This window comes from Mixophyes fleayi, chromosome 1 (assembly GCF_038048845.1).
Source record: "Mixophyes fleayi isolate aMixFle1 chromosome 1, aMixFle1.hap1, whole genome shotgun sequence".
Lineage (NCBI taxonomy): Eukaryota > Metazoa > Chordata > Amphibia > Anura > Limnodynastidae > Mixophyes > Mixophyes fleayi.
This window is the reverse complement of record NC_134402.1, coordinates 20,787,675-20,808,207: the sequence shown is the minus strand read 5'-3', so window position 1 is coordinate 20,808,207 and position 20,533 is coordinate 20,787,675. Positions and strand designations below refer to the sequence as shown.

The 20,533-nt window shown below is 43.8% G+C and overlaps 1 protein-coding gene across 2 annotated transcripts in view; it reads right to left on the bottom strand.

Annotated features, from left to right (window-relative positions):
• Positions 1-20,533, bottom strand: part of CTNNA2 (catenin alpha 2) — a 1,470,003-nt gene that overhangs the window by 1,270,501 nt on the left and 178,969 nt on the right. For both annotated transcript variants that reach the window (XM_075191920.1, XM_075191984.1), the window contains exon 2: positions 18,094-18,199. In XM_075191920.1, the coding sequence (XP_075048021.1) occupies positions 18,094-18,195 (102 nt within the window). In that variant the 5' untranslated portion in view covers positions 18,196-18,199. The remainder of the gene's footprint in view (positions 1-18,093; positions 18,200-20,533) is intronic.

Here is a 20,533-nt window from a genome sequence, read left to right as displayed (position 1 = left end):
GGTGTTTGTCATCTGTCACTAATCTTGCTTTTCCCCCTCAATACAGAGCATGCACAGTTCAGTGGTAAAGCACTGCGTTCAGCAACTGATACATACAGAGCAACAGGGGATTACCCACAGGTCAATGCCCTCTTCGAGGTAAAGGTGACTCTTAGTCCTTTTCTGTGAAAGACCCCTTGACCTGCGGGCACGTCAATGTGAGTCTAAAGGGGGTGTAGTGACTCTGACCGGGTTTAGCTCAAGCCATTCTGTAAGAGAGGTCATCCTTGATTAGTGGATTCAGGGCCAGTTGGCCATCCACTCATTTCGTTTGGGTAATCAGTTGGAGCTGTCCCGCATTTGCTTCCTCCACCAACCAAAAAATATTTCTTTAAATAAACTGTGACCTATTTTTGCCAAAGTTAATATGTGTCCGAGTCTTTATTTCATATTTATAGTGAAAGTTATAATTGTGGACGGTAATTGTGAAGGCGAAAGGGAGCATCAACAAAATGTAGTTTATCATCCAGCCTCTCCTCCTGCATGCCCTTCCCTCCAATGAACTTACTGCACTGTTCTCTCTTGATTAACCTCCAGCTTTTCTAACCACTCCTTCAGTGACTCTACCACTGCCACCTCCTTCCCTCTGTCTGTCGTGGTGCCTCCAGGTTATGTTCTCACCCCTCTGTTTTTCTCACTCTATTCCGCTTCTCTCTTGGAACTAAAAGTTGTCTTGCGCACAAGTGAAAATTTCTCACCTGAAGGACCTGTCACTAAATTTCAGTACGATGGCGGTTCAGAGATGAGGATTATCATCAATTGCAACACTCGTCGGGGCGGAGCACATTCAAAGACTTTCACGACAAGACATAAATCCATGGTGTAATTAAAGGGGATATCCACCTTTAGATGACCTTGTTTTTTTCAGCTTCCCACGTCCTCCTTTCAACTTCTACCAAATACATAGTTGTATCTCTCTGGCTTCCATCTATGCCTTTCTGAACATAGTTCTTTATTTTCACTGCCTGGGACAATACACAGCTCTCTGCATGGGATACCAATGTCTTGGTAGTGCATGTTTGTGTCATACCCCAGGGCAACAAAAAGAAACAGTGCCTGATGCTATAAATACGTCTCTGAAATACACAGACATAAGCCATAAGGATAAAGCAATGTTAATGAAGCCGAAGGGTATGTATGTGAAACCGGATAGAATGCTCACAGTTCTATATAACCGCACAGGGAGCTGAATAGTTAATCAGTTTATAGAGTCTCAATTTCCAGAAGACTTTAAAGCAATTTAAATTTAACATATTTAGCAAATTTAAAACATCAGGGGCCACATGTGAGTAATAAACATCTAGAAAGACATTGAAAATCTACTCCGAGCCGGAGATCAGTCTCACTGTGTATGGAACAGGTGGAGCCGGAGTTTCTTAATTAGTTTAGCGGGCACAGCAGGACCCCCGGCAGCTCTCTATGTGCCTGCTATTAAAACGTATGTCATTAGATCTCATTCCAGGCTCCGCTGCCAGTTTTCACTGATTTGTGATCATTTCCTAGGGCATTTCTTTGTTTATGACCAGAAAACAATCCCACAAAAAAGGCATAAATGAACTTAGATGGGGAAAATTAGTTACTATGGTACTTTTATGGCATTGTGTATGGGTTTTTGCTAGAATTGGGTGCAGTCAATAATTTTGGTTAATTGCATTTTGTTACATATTCCATGTAGCTGGCAGATTACTAATTTTTGTTGACTAGATAAACCTCAACACCCGAGGGCTTGAAAACCGTCTTCCAGAAGCAACAAGAATGGAGAATCGCTCAGTACGTCCAAGGTGAAGGGCACTTTTTGGATGACTTTCCAGTATCGCACTTGCAGCCTTTTCCTCTACCACAGAGATCCATAGAGGTTTATGAAAGAGGCATGGGGCAATACCCCTTCCAGGGCTGCACCCACCATGCATGATCAGCTCCTGGGAGGGCTAACGGGTGAATTACATTGGAGAGGGAGCAGGTGTGATAATGAAGAGTTGTCCAATTGCACCATCCTCTTAAAAGCGAACCACTGACCTAATGAAAGTGGAGACAGCTAATTTGTGATCTGATATTTATTATAAGCTTAGTTTGCTATGAATTAGTAACGTCACTGAGCTTGGTTACCAAGTCTGACATAAACTGTGTGAGGATCATACTGAAAAGAGCCAAATCTTAAACTAATAGTGATATAAGCAAAGCCCCTTCATTATAGCTTCCCAATTATTCCCATTTTTATCCAGCCATCTGTGGATAAGGTCTCTGGCAGGAGGCTGCTGGGGTAGTGATGTCATAAATTAGAATATGTAAATAGTTACATCATTAAGTCAGTGGATGATGGGGATTTGCATCACCATGCCTCCTGGATTTGCCCATTTGAACCTCCCCCCATCAGCATTTCCAAAACTTGACTTCGTCTTTGCAATCACATCAAACAATAAAGTATAATCATCATCATCATCATTTATTTCTATAGAAGCATACCCAACCACAACGACAAAGTTGCCAATGAGGTGGGGGGAAACCATGTAAATCCTGATTTTAAGGGCTGATTTTAATGTTCTTCAGGAAACCCTTCATTTCATCAGTCTTCTAAAACTACTCATGATTTCCTTTGTTAAATTGAATAAAAAGCTACTTATACATCTCTTAGCAAAAACTTTCATAATACAATGTTCTCACTGTATTAAGGGAACATTTTGTATCTGATTATATTGTTTAAAGAACTTTCCATCTTATTTTCCTGTACAGAAAGTCCAATCAAATGGCATCATTTTTTAAAATTGCATTGAATTTAAGGGTTTGAAATAGAGACATCCTCACTATGTGTCATCAAGTTATTTAAGCTACATGCCCACCGGTGCTTTAATTATGCACCTCTGTGTTTTAAACACAGGTTAAACACATGTAAATGGATTTGACATTAAAAATCATTGTTCCAAGTGATACCAGACCCATTTACATTTTTTAAATGTTGTGTTGCGTTTATTCTAACTCTATTTGGTCCATTCCCACGCATTTGCTGCATTTCAACCCAAAGAAATCCTCTCTAAAACACTAGTAAAAAAATATAACAAACACCAGTGAGTGCAGTATGTAGCCTTGAAAAACACAGACATATCTTCCTACACTTTGAACCTCCTGACCGGTAAGGCCTGATGATGCAAAACGCTTCATCTAGGCCCACGTCCTCTTTACAAGAAGGTGAGGCGGGATACAGGATGGGTGCCCTACTCTCTCGGAAGCCCAGGAACACTCCCCGAAATTCAGAAGTCTCAGGGATGATTCCAATAACGTGCAGCTTATTCCCAGTGGGCAGCTCCCACCTTTACGTTCTCTATTCTATTAAACATTTACTGTTTATTCTCTTCCAGTGAGTTATTTTTCATGCAAACTTATTAAGGTCTCCATAAAATGAAATGGAAAAAAAAGAAAAACAAAACATAAATATTTGTTTTTTACTTAATTTTTGTGCATGTTAAAAAGAGTTGTTTTCCTGGCTCTTTTTCTTTTTATTCCTCAGTGTTAATGTCCTGTATAATTTAAATGCAAATTAGAGCAAGACAAACATCAAGTTACTCTTTGTTTTCCATACTCTCTCCACAGGGGTCTAGATCGCCTTACATTAACTGGAATATTCTGCCAGACTCTCCTCATTTCATGACCAGGTTCGTAGGACAAGAGTTACTGCCATTGTGTAAAGTGTTTAATTTAATTGATCTTTATAGCCAGCCTTATGTAAGGTGAATAATATTGTTTTTGCAGAGAATGCATAAAATGTAATGCAATAAACATGTAAATGTAATAAACCTGTCCCTACACAATAAGCTGCATTACCACCAAATCCAGTAAACCATTAATGTTCACCACTTTGGAATGGCCTCTGATTGGTCCTCCAGCTCAGACTTCCCCTTTGCAGCATCACATAGTCACAATTTTTCTGCCAGGGCTATCAGATGAAACATTGAGCCATGGGACTTCGCTGACTGGCTCCCTGGCTAGAGTGACTTTGCACCCTAACTGGGAATGATGCTTTTAAGGGAGAATTAGGTAAAAATAAGTCATATCAGAGCAATGCTATAGGCCATTATTAATAGTTTTTTTTTAAGAAACAACATCTGTAGCTATCCTACAATCATCTCTAAAAATCTCACACATTGAAACTGAATGGCAGATAATATATGAAACCACATATTGAGAACTGCTCTTAAATGTTTTCCTATGCATCAGATGTCTTCTAGGAGATGGCTAATTGCTCCTCTATCTCCTCTCCCACCTCTTCCCAAAGGTGTTACACTGATTCTGTAGCCCTATTTCCAGACTGAGAGCTCTGACACAGAAGCTGACTGTGGCAGTTTACTTGGAAGAACTGCAGGTTGTGATGCACTGGGGTAGATAGAGGCTCCTGAACAGGGCCGTCTCTTCCATTGGGCAAGATGGGCAGGTGCCCGGGGGCCCTGCAGGCAAGGGGGGCCCATCCGAATCCTAAATACTTACCTTGCGGTCACATCAGCGGTGATCCGGCTCCCTCCCTGGTCCCCTCTTCCGTGCTGTGCTCGCAGTGAATGCAACCACAGCACGGAAGAGGGCAGAAGAGACTCAGCGGCGCGGAAAAAAGAAGAGGATCGGACTTAAGGTAAGTTAAGGGGGCCCCTATATATATATATATATATATATATATATATATATTTTTAGGGGCCCGGTACACTGCATTGCCCGGGGGCCCATAAAGTTGTTAAGGTGGCCCTGCTCCTGAATCCAGAATCTCCACTCCAACAGAACTCACAGCCTCACTGTCAGCAGAATTAGTGATTAAGGGAGTTAGATAGAACCAGTGCTCTAGATAACTTGCAATATTAGGAAATGGGTTTGGTTCCCCTTTAAATCGTATAAATCCCAACATATCTGTCTGCGGGGCAGGAGACGTGACCACATCACAATGGGGGCTTGGCCATGTCACAACAGGGGGGGTAGCCACACCCCCCAGAGGGCTGCCTAGTGCTATAAAGCGCTAGGCTGCCCATTAGATGCCTCCCTTCTGTTGCCCGCCCCCCCACCCCCCTTGAGGACAACGGGCTCTGTTCCAAACAGGAGAGAGCTCTAAAATTGGGACTGTCCCGCTGAAATGGGGACAGTTGGTAGGTATGATATTAAGCATGTTTGTGTAAAACAAACCATACATTGAAAAATATAAAACAAGAGTATATTGAATTATGTGGAACAGTCTGGCTGGGAAGTCGGTTCACGGTAGTGGGATAATCTGTGCAGTGTGGCTGGGGAGGTGGTGCAAAGTGGCTGGGGAGGCTGTGCAGTGTGGCTGGGGAGGCTGTGCAGTGTGGCTGGGGAGGTGGTGCAAAGTGGCTGGGGAGGCTGTGCAGTATGGCTGGGGAGGCGGTACAATGTGGCTGAGGAGTCCTTGCAGAGTGGTTGGGGAGTAGGTGCAAAGTGGCTGGGGAGTCAGTGTAGTGTGGCTGGGGAGTCGTTGCAGTGTGGTTGGGGATCGGTGCAAAGTGGCTGGGGAGTCAGTGTAGTGTGGATGGGGAGTCGGTGCAGTGTGGCCATGGTGTCCGTGCAGAGTGGCCAGGAAGTATGTGCAGAGTGGCCGGGGAGTTGGTGCAGTGTGGCCGGGGAGTCCGTGCAGAGTGCCCGGGGAGTCGATGCAGTGTGGCCATGGAGTTGATGCAGTGTGGCCGGGGAGTCCGTGCAGAGTGTCCGGGTAGTCAGTGCAGTGTGGCCATGGAGTCGATGCAGTGTGGCCGGGGAGTCCGTACAGTGTGGCCGGGGAGTCGGAGCAGTGTCTACGGGGAGTCAGTGTAGTTCGGCCATGGAGTTCGTGCAGAGTGGCCGGGAAGTATGTGCAGTGTGGCCGGGGAGTCCGTGCAGAGTGGCCGGGGAGTCCGTGCAGAGTGGCCGGGGAGTCCGTGCAGAGTGGCTGAGGTAGGGAATATTGATTGTAAGCTTCACTGAGCCAAGACATAATGTACATGGATTAACATATTTCTGATTGTACAGCACAGCAAAATATGTTAACACTATAAATCTACTACTACTACTACTACTACTACTACTACTACTACTAATACTAATACTACTACTACTACTACTACTAATACTACTACTACTACTACTAATACTACTACTACTACTACTAATACTACTACTACTACTAATAATAATAATAATAATAATAATAATAATAATAAGTGGTGCTTATGAATAAAATTGCAGCAACGTGTTGTATATCAACTGTTTGTACGTCATTCCCCTTACTTCTCACAAGAGGCGCTATGTTCCCATATGTGTCACATATATTTCATGTGAAATAAGGCACCTTCTGATGAGTAAGATCCTTTGAAGTAAAGTTCACAGAGTCTTCAATTGATCTACTTTGTGATCAAGAAAATGTATGATTCAGAGGGAGATTATATTAGATAGATAAATCCATGGTAATTAGCTGCAACCAGAAACCTGATAATCAAGAAGCGCAGATGAGATAGAATACAAAGGTAAATATTTCTTTTAACTAAGGGTAACTGGACAACAAGGTTACTGAGGAGTAAATGTATCAACCTGCGGTGTTGTTAAATTGACAATATTTGACCATTTTGCCAGCGGGATTCGAAACAGTCATTTAATTAAAGGTAAAACACGGAGCGTTGGGTCGGAGAAGAGTTAACCATTTGCCTTGGCAGTGAAAGAGTTAAGTCGCCTCTATAACAAAGTGGTTTCTCTGCCACTGAATAAATGAAACTCATTATACTTTTTATGTTGTTTAAAAGTATTTTGCTTAAAAACAAAGTATTTTGCTTTCCAATGACTGTCATTTTGGCATTAGGAAAACAGTGAACAAGCAAATTAATGTCTCCCTTTAAAAGCTTAAAAGCCAGCAGCAATTAAATTGAATAAATTGCTCACAAACTTCACATCCCGGTGTTGACATACTGACAGCCAGAACTTTCAAGATGTTACACTCGTTTGTCTCTCTCTACAGTGATAGATGCATTAGTCTGAGTGACCTCACAAGCTCTAAAATATTTTGGATGTGAAGTAAATATATTTGTCAAACAAACAAATCATTAGACAGGGAAGAGCCGCCCCCCTCCCTCCAGAAAACCATTCCTAGCGCTGCCTGTGTGACTGACTGAGGAAAGATGAATGAAGAAGCACTGACGGAACTCCATATCTGAACGACATGTCCTGGTGCATTGTTAGCCAGTAACTACTGTCTTCTATGGCTGGCCCCCCCACCACCAACTACAACAAGAACCCCCCCCAGGTCTGCAGTGTCATTGGTGGATATGAGGCAGTATGGCTGTGGTCTTTGTACTAGGGGTATGCACCGGCCACTTTTAGTGTTTTGGGTTTTGGGTTCTGATTAGCTTGAGGTTTTGGGTTCTGATTTGTTTTGCCAAAACACCCGACGAAAGGTTTTGGTTCTGATTTAGGGTTTTGGGTTCTGATTTATTTTTAAAAAAGCATAAAAAGTGCTAAAATCCAGTTTTTAGTTTTTTTTTCACTCCTACGCTATTATTAACCTCAATAACATTCAATAGCAATCATTTCCACTAATTTCCAGTCTATTCTGAACACCTCACACCTCACAATATTGTTTTTAGGCAAAAAGGTTGCACCGAGGTAGCTGGATGTCTAAGCTAAGCGACACAAGTGGGCGGCAACACGTGGCCCATCGTAGGTGGCTGTGTAGGCTTGAATGGCCTTTTTCTGCTCCTCCATCCTCTGCAGCATATAGAGGGTGGAGTTCAAGCGCGTCACTTACTCTTGTTTTAGTTGATGGCAGGGCAGGTTCATGCTTTTTTGATGTAGCAGGAACAGTAACGTAGTTTAATATCTGATACTAAGATTTCTGGACTGCGTAGTGGAGTGGCCCCGGTACCCAATTTGGCCACAATACCTCCTTCAACTGTCTAAATTCCACTGCACAGATGGCGGACACCGGACGCACGTCTAACACCAACATAGCTGTTAAGGCCGCAGTTATCCGCTTTGCCCGAGGATGACTACTGTCGTACTTTGTGCTCATGGCAAACGACTGTTGGACGGTCACATAATGCCAAAAAAAGAGTTGCAAGATGGAATTGTCCTTGGGCCCTCCCACCCACCCTGATGTTGTTGAAATAGAACAAACCAATCATTTCAGCGAAAGGGCCTACCAAACTGTGACTGAAATGATTGGTTTATTTGGACCCCCACAAAACGAGCTGGCAAAGAAAAAAAAAAGGTGCAAGATGGAATTGTCCTTGGGCTTTCCCACCCTCCCTTATGTTGTTGAAATAGGACATGCACACTTTAACAACCCAATAATTTCAGCGACAGGGCCTACAAAACTGTGGCTGAAATTATTGGTTTGTTTGGGCCCCCACACAAAAAAAGCAATTCATCTCTCCCTGTACAAACTAAACAGGCTCTACTGAGGCAAGATGTCCTCCTCATCCTCATCCTCTGATTCCTCTCCCCCTACAGTATGTACTTCCTCCTCCTCACACATTATCAATTCGTCCCCGCTGGACTCCACAACCACAAGTCCCTCTGTAGTATCTGGAGGCCAGTGCTGTACTTGATTGAGGAATTGATAATTCATTTTTATGAACATAATTTTTTCAATGTTTTGCGGAAGCAACCTCCTTCGCCGCTCACTGACCAGGTTCCCCGCTGCACTGAAAACTCTTTCGGAGTACACACTGGAGAGGGGACAACTCAGGTAAAATAGAGCCAGTTTGTACAGAGGCTTCCAAACTGCCTTTTTTTTCCTGCCAGTAAGAATATGGACTGTCTGACATGTCTACTTGGATGGTGTCAGCAAAGTAATCCTCCACCATTTTTTCAATTGTGACAGCATCCAATGCAGCGACAGTAGACATGTCTGCAATGGTTGGCAGGTCCTTCAGTCCGGACCAGATGTTCTCAGCATTGGCGCCAGCGGGTCTTTTAGGAAAACTGAGCTTTTTCCTCGCAGCCACAGGTGTTGAAGAAAATGAAGGAGGAGCTGTTGGCATGTCACGGTCCTCTTCAGAGGACAATCTCCTGACCAGCAGGTCTTTGCACCGCTGTAGACTTTGAACTAGACTACGCTGTGAACAATTTTTTATAGATTGCAGTACTATGTTTATGGACTGCAAGAACAGTGAACAATTTTTTATAGATTGCAGTACTAATGTTTCTGTACTGCAAGAATATATAGCACTAGAATTTTTTTTATACTTTTTAAATTATTTTTTTATATTTTTTTAAAATTATTTTTGTATAATTTTTATTTTTTTAATTTTTTTTTTAAGATTTTTTAATACTTTTAAAATAACTATGCGCTTAGCAGAACAAAGCACAGGACAAAAGCACCACTGTACTCAGCAGCACAGAGCACAGGACAAAAGCACCACTGGACTCAGCAAGGACAGAGCACTGGACACAAGCATAAAGCACCACTGGACTCAGCAAGGACAGAGCACTGGACTGATGCACCACTGGACTCAGCAAGGACAGAGCACTGGACACAAGCATAAAGCACCACTGGACTCAGCAAGGACAGAGCACTGGACTGATGCACCACTGGACTCAGCAAGGACAGAGCACTGGACACAAGCATAAAGCACCACTGGACTCAGCAAGGACAGAGCACCACTACCCTACACACCCTCCCTCTTCCCTGATGTCAGGCGAAATGAAGATGGCGGCCGCAAGGTGAGAATTTATGACATCCGAGTCTCGCGAGATTCGACGCGAGACTTGGATGTCATAGCCTCGTTCCGAATTCCTTTGGCGGCCAGAAGTACCCGAACAGTGCTCGGATCCCGTCGGATCCGCACTGTTCGGGTGGGCTCGGATTAGCGGAATCCGAGCCCGCTCATCCTTACTTTGTACAGGGTGGATATGGGAGTCTGTGCAGAGTGGTCAGGGAGTCGGTACACAGTGGTCAGGTAGTCTGTGCACAGTGGTCAGGGAGTCTGTGCAGAGTGGTCAGGGAGTCTGTGCAGAGTGGTCAGGGAGTCTGTGCAGAGTGGTCAGGGAGTCTGTACACAGTGGTCAGGGAGTCTGTATGGAGTGGTCAGGGAGTCTGTACACAGTGGTCAGGGAGTCTGTGCAGAGTGGTCAGGGAGTCTGTACACAGTGGTCAGGGAGTCTGCACAGTGGTCAGGGAGTCTGTACGGAGTGGTCAGGGAGTCTGTACACAGTGGTCAGGGAGTCTGTACACAGTGGTCAGGGAGTCTGTGCAGAGTGGTCAGAGAGTTTGTACACAGTGGTCAGGGAGTCTGTACACAGTGGTCAGGGAGTCTGTGCAGAGTGGTCAGAGAGTCTGTACACAGTGGTCAGGGAGTCTGTACATAGTGGTCAGGGAGTCTGTACACAGTGGTCAGGGAGTCTGTACACAGTGGTCAGGGAGTCTGTGCAGAGTGGTCAGAGAGTCTTTACACAGTGGTCAGGGAGTCTGTACACAGTGGTCAGGGAGTCTGTACACAGTGGTCAGGGAGTCTGTGCATAGTGGTCAGGGAGTCTGTGCAGAGTGGTCAGAGAGTCTGTACACAGTGGTCAGGGAGTCTGCACAGTGGTCAGGGAGTCTGTGCAGAGTGGTCAGGGAGTCTGTACACAGTGGTCAGGGAGTCTGTATGGAGTGGTCAGGGAGTCTGTACACAGTGGTCAGGGAGTCTGTGCAGAGTGGTCAGGGAGTCTGTACACAGTGGTCAGGGAGTCTGCACAGTGGTCAGGGAGTCTGTACGGAGTGGTCAGGAAGTCTGTACACAGTGGTCAGGGAGTCTGTACACAGTGGTCAGGGAGTCTGTGCAGAGTGGTCAGAGAGTTTGTACACAGTGGTCAGGGAGTCTGTACACAGTGGTCAGGGAGTCTGTGCAGAGTGGTCAGAGAGTCTGTACACAGTGGTCAGGGAGTCTGTACATAGTGGTCAGGGAGTCTGTACACAGTGGTCAGGGAGTCTGTACACAGTGGTCAGGGAGTCTGTGCAGAGTGGTCAGAGAGTCTTTACACAGTGGTCAGGGAGTCTGTACACAGTGGTCAGGGAGTCTGTACACAGTGGTCAGGGAGTCTGTGCATAGTGGTCAGGGAGTCTGTGCAGAGTGGTCAGAGAGTCTGTACACAGTGGTCAGGGAGTCTGCACAGTGGTCAGGGAGTCTGTACGGAGTGGTCAGGGAGTCTGTACACAGTGGTCAGGGAGTCTGTACACAGTGGTCAGGGAGTCTGTGCAGAGTGGTCAGAGAGTCTGTACACAGTGGTCAGGGAGTCTGTACACAGTGGTCAGGGAGTCTGTGCAGAGTGGTCAGAGAGTCTGTACACAGTGGTCAGGGAGTCTGTACATAGTGGTCAGGGAGTCTGTACACAGTGGTCAGGGAGTCTGTGCAGAGTGGTCAGAGAGTCTGTACACAGTGGTCAGGGAGTCTGTACACAGTGGTCAGGGAGTCTGTGCAGAGTGGTCAGAGAGTCTGTACACAGTGGTCAGGGAGTCTGTACATAGTGGTCAGGGAGTCTGTACACAGTGGTCAGGGAGTCTGTACACAGTGGTCAGGGAGTCTGTGCAGAGTGGTCAGAGAGTCTTTACACAGTGGTCAGGGAGTCTGTACACAGTGGTCAGGGAGTCTGTGCATAGTGGTCAGGGAGTCTGTGCAGAGTGGTCAGGGAGTCTGTACACAGTGGTCAGGGAGTCTGCACAGTGGTCAGGGAGTCTGTACACAGTGGTCAGGGAGTCTGTACATAGTGGTCAGGGAGTCTGTACACAGTGGTCAGGGAGTCTGTACACAGTGGTCAGGGAGTCTGTGCAGAGTGGTCAGAGAGTCTGTACACAGTGGTCAGGGAGTCTGTACACAGTGGTCAGGGAGTCTGTGCAGAGTGGTCAGAGAGTCTGTACACAGTGGTCAGGGAGTCTGTACATAGTGGTCAGGGAGTCTGTACACAGTGGTCAGGGAGTCTGTACACAGTGGTCAGGGAGTCTGTGCAGAGTGGTCAGAGAGTCTTTACACAGTGGTCAGGGAGTCTGTACACAGTGGTCAGGGAGTCTGTGCATAGTGGTCAGGGAGTCTGTGCAGAGTGGTCAGGGAGTCTGTACACAGTGGTCAGGGAGTCTGCACAGTGGTCAGGGAGTCTGTACGGAGTGGTCAGGGAGTCTGTACACAGTGGTCAGGGAGTCTGTACACAGTGGTCAGGGAGTCTGTGCAGAGTGGTCAGAGAGTCTGTACACAGTGGTCAGGGAGTCTGTACATAGTGGTCAGGGAGTCTGTACACAGTGGTCAGGGAGTCTGTACATAGTGGTCAGGGAGTCTGTACACAGTGGTCAGGGACTCTGTGCAGAGTGGTCAGGAAGTCTGTACACAGTGGTCAGGGAGTCTGTGCACAGTGGTCAGAGAATATGTACACAGTGGTAAGGGTAACCTTGCGCCACTTTTTCAGAATGGCAGTGAACCCGAGGGGGCACCAGCACGGCATTAATAGCATCATTTTTAAACAAAATTGCCATTACTATGGTTTATATTGTGCTTATATTACTGGGGCTGTATGGATGGGTACAGCCTCACCAGACACACGTCTACCAGCCTGACTTCGGCTCTATGTAACTCAGAGTGTACAATAATAAGATTGCAGGGGTCCAGGAAGGGAGGGTGGTTTACCACTAGTACATGGATGACCATGCCCTGTACGGGCTAGGCATGGAACCTCAGTAAGTTGTTCATGGAACCTCAGACAACTCCTTCTATTGTTCCCCCCAAGTTGGAGGGGGCAGTGTTCTTTCTCGCTCAGGAGCACTAAAATGTTTAGTTATAACTTAGTGGACCAAGTAATTCAAGAGTTTTTTTCCTGTGCCCAGGAGACGTAGGTACTGATAAAAGAGAGAATAGCTTGCTGTCATCTGCATAGCCAATGTAATCCCTTTTTGTATGTATACCTCTTGTTCTGTCGTAGTATGAACATTTATATTGTGACACGATATTAGTGAACGTATTTTTGCCACATTGTTTACAGTTGCGTTTAAGATATAGTGACAGGTCTCATTCCCTGCTGTGTAAACTGAACCCTGGGTCAAAGTGTTCTACTTGCAGTTAGTAAGTGGTTAATCACACTGCAGTCATTAAAAGATAATTGTGTTTTTGATTGGTACAAATCGCCCATGCCTAGCATTACTTCAGTATCCATTGCTGAATTATGCAACCTTGTCAATACAGATTATTGTGTTAAACCACACAGCAAGTGAAAGATTGAAGATAACAGCTCAGATAATCCTGCATCCTAGAAGTGGAATACTTATATAAACAAACATAATAACATCATTCTTTTCATATTATCCTTATCAGCTAATATAATCCAGACAGTTGCCTATTACTGTCAATCACACAGATAAATGTTCTGCCGTTTTATGTAGCGAGATTGGACATACATTTGGGAACTTTTAAGCTTGATACGTACAAGTGGACAATGAACAAATATAAAACACTTTCCCTTCTATCCTAGACTGTGTCGCAGTATCCAGAAATAATGTTACAAAGTATCGGGGACAAATCCATTCATGGTCTATTCATTTCAAAATCCCTCACGCTCCTTGCAATTACAGAATCCTGCTTACCTCTCTCCAAAACCCAGGAAAAGTGTCGGAGTAGGCATCCTACTTTCTCCACGCTGCACCTGGATACACCCCTGAGTCCTCCCCTCTCCTCCTATTATTAATATATTAATGTTTATTTATGGAATACCAGCAGACTTCGCAGTGCTTTACAATTGGGATCAAAGATTTTAATAATCCAAGACCTTACAGTCTATAGGACAATGGGACTCTGAAACATGAGGGTAAGTGCTACATATGGAAGCAAGATTGCAATGGGAAAAAGTGGTTAGCGGGCTGTATGACCCAGTCACACAGCAATGTTGGTCTGGGGGTCAGAGGGTTATCTGAGTACAAAAGAAGACATATGTAAGTATTGAGTGAACAGTGTAGGGTAATAGGGTATAGCAGCCTAGGAAGAAGGTGGTTTGGGAATTTAATAAGCTTGCCTGAAGAGATTAGTTTTCAGGAAACGCTTGAAGGTTTGGAGATTATGGGAAAGTCTTGTTGTACAGAAAAATTTATATAACAGGTAATGGGAGCAGGTAACCAGTATGGATAAGAGGCGCTGATCTTGGGCAGAGCGGAGTGGTCAAGTTGGAAGATATTTAGAGATAAGGGAAGAGATGTACGTTGGTGCAGTTTTGTTAATTTATTGGGGTGTTAGTAGAAGTATTTTATATTGGATTTTGCAAAAGCAGTAGTAGAAGAATATTTTGCACGAAGATTAGTCTGGCTGCATTCAAAATCAATCATAAGGAAGAAAGTCTGACTACGGAGAAGACTAGTAAGAAGGAAATGGCAATAGTCAATGCTGGAGATTATGAATTCAAGTTTTAGCCATTTCTTGTATGAGATATTTGTGTTTTCGCTAAATGTTTCTTAGATATATGTAACAGGATTTGGATACAGATGGGATGTTGGGAATAAAGGATAATTCTGAGTCAAGAATGACACCTAGGTAGTGAGCCTGTGGGATAGAGGTTACTGTCATGTTGTCAGCAGAAATAGAGATGTCAGGTAAGTAGCTGGTAGGAATAAGAATTGAGGGCTGTATCTAAGCTCGAGGGATATTAAAAGCTAAGGCTGTATTGGACTGTATTGGTACTCTGGGGGTTAATTTGTTTGGTCTGTGGAATGATGCCCATATGAGTCATGGGGAGGGGTTACGGAGTTCATATCAGGAATGGGCGGAGAAGAATCAAGTCCCTTATGCAGCTGGACGTTGCCCACCCTCCCTTCCTGTGGAACGGCTTGGATGGTCATTTGCAGTGTGATCCCGTACCGGAATATTTTGGTGGTGGTGGCTGTCTGGGAGTAGCAGTGGCCGGAAATCGCAGTACAGTCGACGGCCAGTGGTAAGGGTACATGATGGTATCGGGCACGCTTAACCCACCTGTTTTCAAATGGAATAGGCTATTAGTCTCGGTCCAAGTACTTCCCAATCGGGTTGGCTTGTGGTTGCTTCCGTTAGCCTAGAAAGGAGGAGGGTTCTGTAGTGCCCGGGGCGGAGGCCCCGTTGAGGTAAATATGTGAACCTTGGGGTGTGTGGTTGTCCCCCATTTGCGGATGTCCCATGGAAGGCTGTGGCATCCTGGTTACCTGGCGGATGTCAACTCGGACTGCTCTCTTTCTCCACCACCATACCTGGCAATAAATCCCCTTTTACTTTCGCCACATTTAAGTTGTCTTTGTTTTATTTATGGTTATAGTTAAACGGTAAGAGTATAAGGTAAGGAAAGGTTATCAGCCGTTAAGCATTTTATATTATTAGCTCAGTTTTTTTTAAAAATCTATTGAGCTCCCGAAAGGACATCCAAGATGAAATGGCAGAAAAACATTCAGCACCGCCGGCCAACACAGACTGAGAGAGATGAGAAGACGATAGATACATTTGTGGATCATCCACATCACGGACGGTGTAGATGGATGGTGTGGTCTATAAGCCACTCAGAAAACCTATGGATGTGTATTGCCGTCAACTTCTCTTATCACCAGCATTGGCATAAGCCAAGTATCCTACGTCAGATAAACTAAATCATCTGTAGAACTGAGGCTCAGTCTGACTGATCATTACAAAACAACTGACACTATTATATAGACTAATTAGTGGTTGGCCTGAAGTCTACTGCCCAAATATTTGTCAGCACAATGTAACTAACAGACTAGAACCTATGACTCTAACCATTGTTTAAATAGGTATAATAAATCATTATTTGCCTACATTGTATTTTCCCGTAAAAACCACTTGAAACACCTGTCTTAGTTTTGTCTCTTTTGCTGAATGAAATCTGTGATAGTGAATATTATACTTGGAGCAAATAATTCAATATTAAAATCACTTCATCCCCAACATAAAAATTTTATTAAAAGTTGCGGAGTGAGAATTTTGTGATGACATAAAGGATGAAGAGGGCACATTTTGGGAGTGTTCTTTACTGGTAAAGAGTGAAGGAGTTGGGAAGAGACAGTGGCGCACGCAGGGGGGGTTTCTGAGTCTCCAGAATACACCATCACCGCGGACGCTTCTTTGACAGCGCCGCGGCTGCTGTATAGGACAGCGCTGCCGATACGGAGCTGCTGGGTCAGGGGGGGAAAACCACCCCTGACAATCCTGTGTGCGCCACTGATAGTCTATTGTAATACAAATGTGAGCTATTATATCTTCATGCTTTGCTGGTAACATGGTATTTTATTTTTATGAAACCAACATTTTACAGGAAGGTGGACTAACGATTGCAGAAAAACAGTATGGCAGTTTTCAAGTCATCATCATCATTTATTTGTATAGCGCCACTAATTTAGAGAATGCACTCACATCAGTCCCTGCTCCATTGGAGCTTACAGTCTAAATTCCCTAACATACACACAGACAGAAACAGACAGAGAGACTAGGGTCAATATGATACAAGCCAATTAACCTACCAGTATGTTTTTGGATTGAGGGAGGCAACCAGAGCACCCAGAGGAAACCCACGCAAACACAGCGAGAACATACAAACTCCACACAGATAAGGCCATGGTTGGGAATTGAACTCATGACCTCAGTGCTGTGAGGCAGAAGTGCTAACCACTAAGCCACGGTGCTGCCCAATAGATGATTTTCTGTGTAAGCTGAACTGTTCTGAGACAAATAAATTTAGGCAAAAGTAGTTCAATTCTCTGCTAAATGGGAATGTTTCTGGTTTACTTCTTGAAACTTGCAAAACATATCAGCTGACACAGGTAACTGTGACATAATTACACCGAGGAGTGTTACAATAACTCCTCTCACATGGACTGTACAATAGACAATGTAGCCAAGTTTAATTTTATTCAAAAGAAAAAGTAGTTGATTCAGGAGGAACAGCACGTGGAGAAAGCACAATAGCGCCATTCTCCCTGCCTACAATAGCCAACAAAGCCACCGGCTCCATTCTCAGCTATAATGTCCGGTTGCTTCAGTTTCCCTGAATGAATGAGCTGCCCCCTCTGCACTCTCACAGCAGAGCTCTCTCATGACAGTCGGCTGTATTGTACAGCGAGAAGGTACCATTACTTGTCATATTGGGAAAACATAAGCGGCAAAGGATGGGGAGCAGATGGTAACATAAAAGTAGCAGACACAGACAAAAAGCAAATCATTTTTCTAACAGATGAAACTAATCACAGCTCCTAAGAACTGGTGTGAAATTCATCTCTGCGGTTAGAAGCAGAATATTTTACAATTAGGCAGGTTAAACCGCCACATATTTCATTTACACAATTTCAAGGAAACCATTGAACATGTTGGATGAAAGGCTTGATTTGACAGATGGGAAACACATACAAATATATGCCTGTGTCATTTATTTATAAAGTTTTCCGTTTTCTCTCCGCATGCTGAAAAGAGCTAGGCACAGAAACTCCAGCACCAACAAAGTGAAAAGGAATTTGGAAATGAATCATAACATGAAACTGTCACTGGTGCACTGTGGAGGCAGCCATTTTGTGGGAGGGACCAATAGTTAGCCAATCAGTTCACTAGGAGATAGTGACATCACTTAAGACACTTTGCCTCAGTGATGTCACTGGTTACTAGTGAATTGATTGGCTGTGTCTTCATGAATTTTGTTTTGCCACTAAAATGACGGCCTCCATGGTGTATAAGTGACCAGTGCTGTTTAAAGGATAAACTGAAAATTGATATTATAAATGTCTGACAGAAAAAGAACAAAGTCGGGTATTTGTGACTAATGCAACAATCCAACAATTATCGCATTTCTCAGACAGCCCAGTTGTGGCAATCTGCCCTGGGGGGGGGGGGGGGGGGGGGCAACCCCAAAACTCATCTTCTCGCAGCACTGTGGGGGAAATGGAAATGGCCGTGTGGGGTGGGGACATGGCTGGGTGAAACAGGAGCAGCCAATGATCCAGGCATGTGACATGTATTTTAAAGTAGGCAGCCATGTTTCCAAATTGTTAAATAGGGATCGTTAGAAATTAAAGTCCATGGGCGTTCCATCAAAGTTTCAACAAAGCAACGTCACTTTTCTGACTCTTACCTGGGTGACAAGTGGTTCCAGAAGGCTCTCCACCGTGAGAGTCCGGATTTCTAGACTTTTGGGGTCCCATTTCAGAATGATTGGTGATGTTGCAGATGTCATTTTACTGAAATAGATATACATGTGTAAAGTTAGTAAAAAAAAGTATAGGATCAGTAGTTGTATAGTCTATAGTAGTACATAGTATATATACTATAGTAGTATACGTTTAGTCTAAAAAAACAACAAAGAAACTACACTCAACCCTCAAAACAAATAAACTAATGAAAATAACCGCTATTGTCCTAAACACAATGCTGAAAAAAAGCGTTTAAAAAAGAAAGCCACATAAATAATGACACTGACAATGTAAATGTAAGAAATTATTCATTGGAACCGAATCCTAACAAGGAAAAGAGATATAGGAGTCAAAAATTTAGTGAACTGTGGGTTTGAAAAAGTGGAGATGTTGCCTATAGCAACTAATCAGATTCTAGTTGTCATTTTGTAGAATGTACTAAATAAATGATAACTGGAATCTGATTGGTTGCCATAGGCAACATCTCCACTTTTTCAAACCCGTAGTTTAGTAAATATACCCCTAAATGAAAATTTTTAGGAAAGTTCTTGGTTTCTGTGAAATGCTCTAGAAAATACACCTCTCCAGGTTTTAGGCCTGTTCCTCTCAGGGTCTGTGCTAAATTTGTGTGTATGTGTCTTTTCATTTTGTTTACCTTTTTTTTTTTTGCTTTATTCTTTATTTTACACCGTATTTTTATTTGTATTTATTTGTGTTAATATAGTCAGATATAATAGAGATAATCATATGCTCTGTCACTAACGTCTGATCACATGACAAAGGTATTGTCCATGTTATTGGGGTCTGCTGTGATGCACAGGGCTAGAGGTCAATGAGCCACAGTGCTCCAGAATAATGTTGGCACTTCATAAATAATTGATAGTAATATTTTGACTCACAGTCACAGGTGCTCGGAAGTAAAAATTGGTAAAAGGTCGATTATTGTACCAAAGTTTTACTTTACTGTGCTATGGTTTTCATTTTGCATCACAGACATTAAACTAAATTACCACACAGTGGAGACATCCATTTCTTGGGCTACATACATATGTATGAGAATGCAGCCTGTCAATGCACTAGGAACCAGTGACATAATTGAGGAAAGTACTAAACAGAGGCAGCCATGGTACAGTGAAGTCACTGGTTCCTACTTTCATCCCCCAAAATGGCCACCTTCATATGTCAAACCTCTCAACATTTCAGCAGGCAGTATTGGGATTGGGGGCATGACCACAGCCCGATGGCGGTGTGTGGCCACATCTCATGGGTGGGCGCAGCACTTTTGAAGCGCTGCCCCCTTCTCTTCTCACCTCCAACCCAGAATGCCTCCCAACAAAGCTGTCCCGATCGGGATGGCGGGAGAGAGCACAAAAATCTGGACTGTCCTGCCTAAATCAAGACAGTTGGGCGGTATGATGTGTAGGCAACAGAATAACATTATTGATGGAAAGCAACACTAAGGGGTATATTTAACGAACCTTCTAAAAAGTAAAAGAAAAGATGTTGCCCAGAGGAACCAATCACATCCTAGCTATCATTTTCTAGAATATACTAGAACATAATAGCTAGAATCTGATTGGTTGCTAAGGGCAACACCTCCAATTTCCCTTTTTAGAATGTTTTATAAATCTGACTGTGAGCAACACTAACATTTTTATTGGCACACTACATCACAGTTAATTTTAACCAAAAGGTTTTTAATTGGAATCTTGAATTTGAGCTCTTGAAGCATAACATTTTAATTGTTGAGCAGCGCAGGGACAGCCTGCAGACCTGCAGAGTAAGGTGAAATGCCCCTGCTGAGTAAGTCAAAAAGCAATTACAGCTGGTAGGACGTGTACACATCTGTAGTACAGCACGGGGATGAACGTGCTGTGGCTGATTTCAGGGACCTGCACTTGAGGTGGACGGCTGTGTCAGTCTATCTGTAAATTGGAGACTCTATCTGTCTGATGTGTGACGGCTGCAGAAAGCTCTACTCCTCCTTACATCCAATTGCAGAGTATTAAAACTTAAAATTGAGAGGAGAGATTATCTTGACCTAGTGAGAATTATAATGGTCTTATAAAGACAACCTGACATCATTCTGTGTACAGTCTGCTCTGCAAAATAAGAACATTACATGAAACGTAACGTTCCTGTACACTCTAGTTCAAGCTTAATATTGTTTATTTATGTTGAAGGCAGATACATAAATCTAATAAACACAACAGAATTCCTGCAGGGATTTAGAAACAAGGACAAGTAAGAATCATAAACCCTCACAAGGCATCTTTTACGGAGCACCAGATGTGCACACCAACCGCCTTGATTTTGCATCTGGACGGTCCATTTACTATTGTGTATTTTACGATCACATATTGATTTAATGAGGGTGTTTCC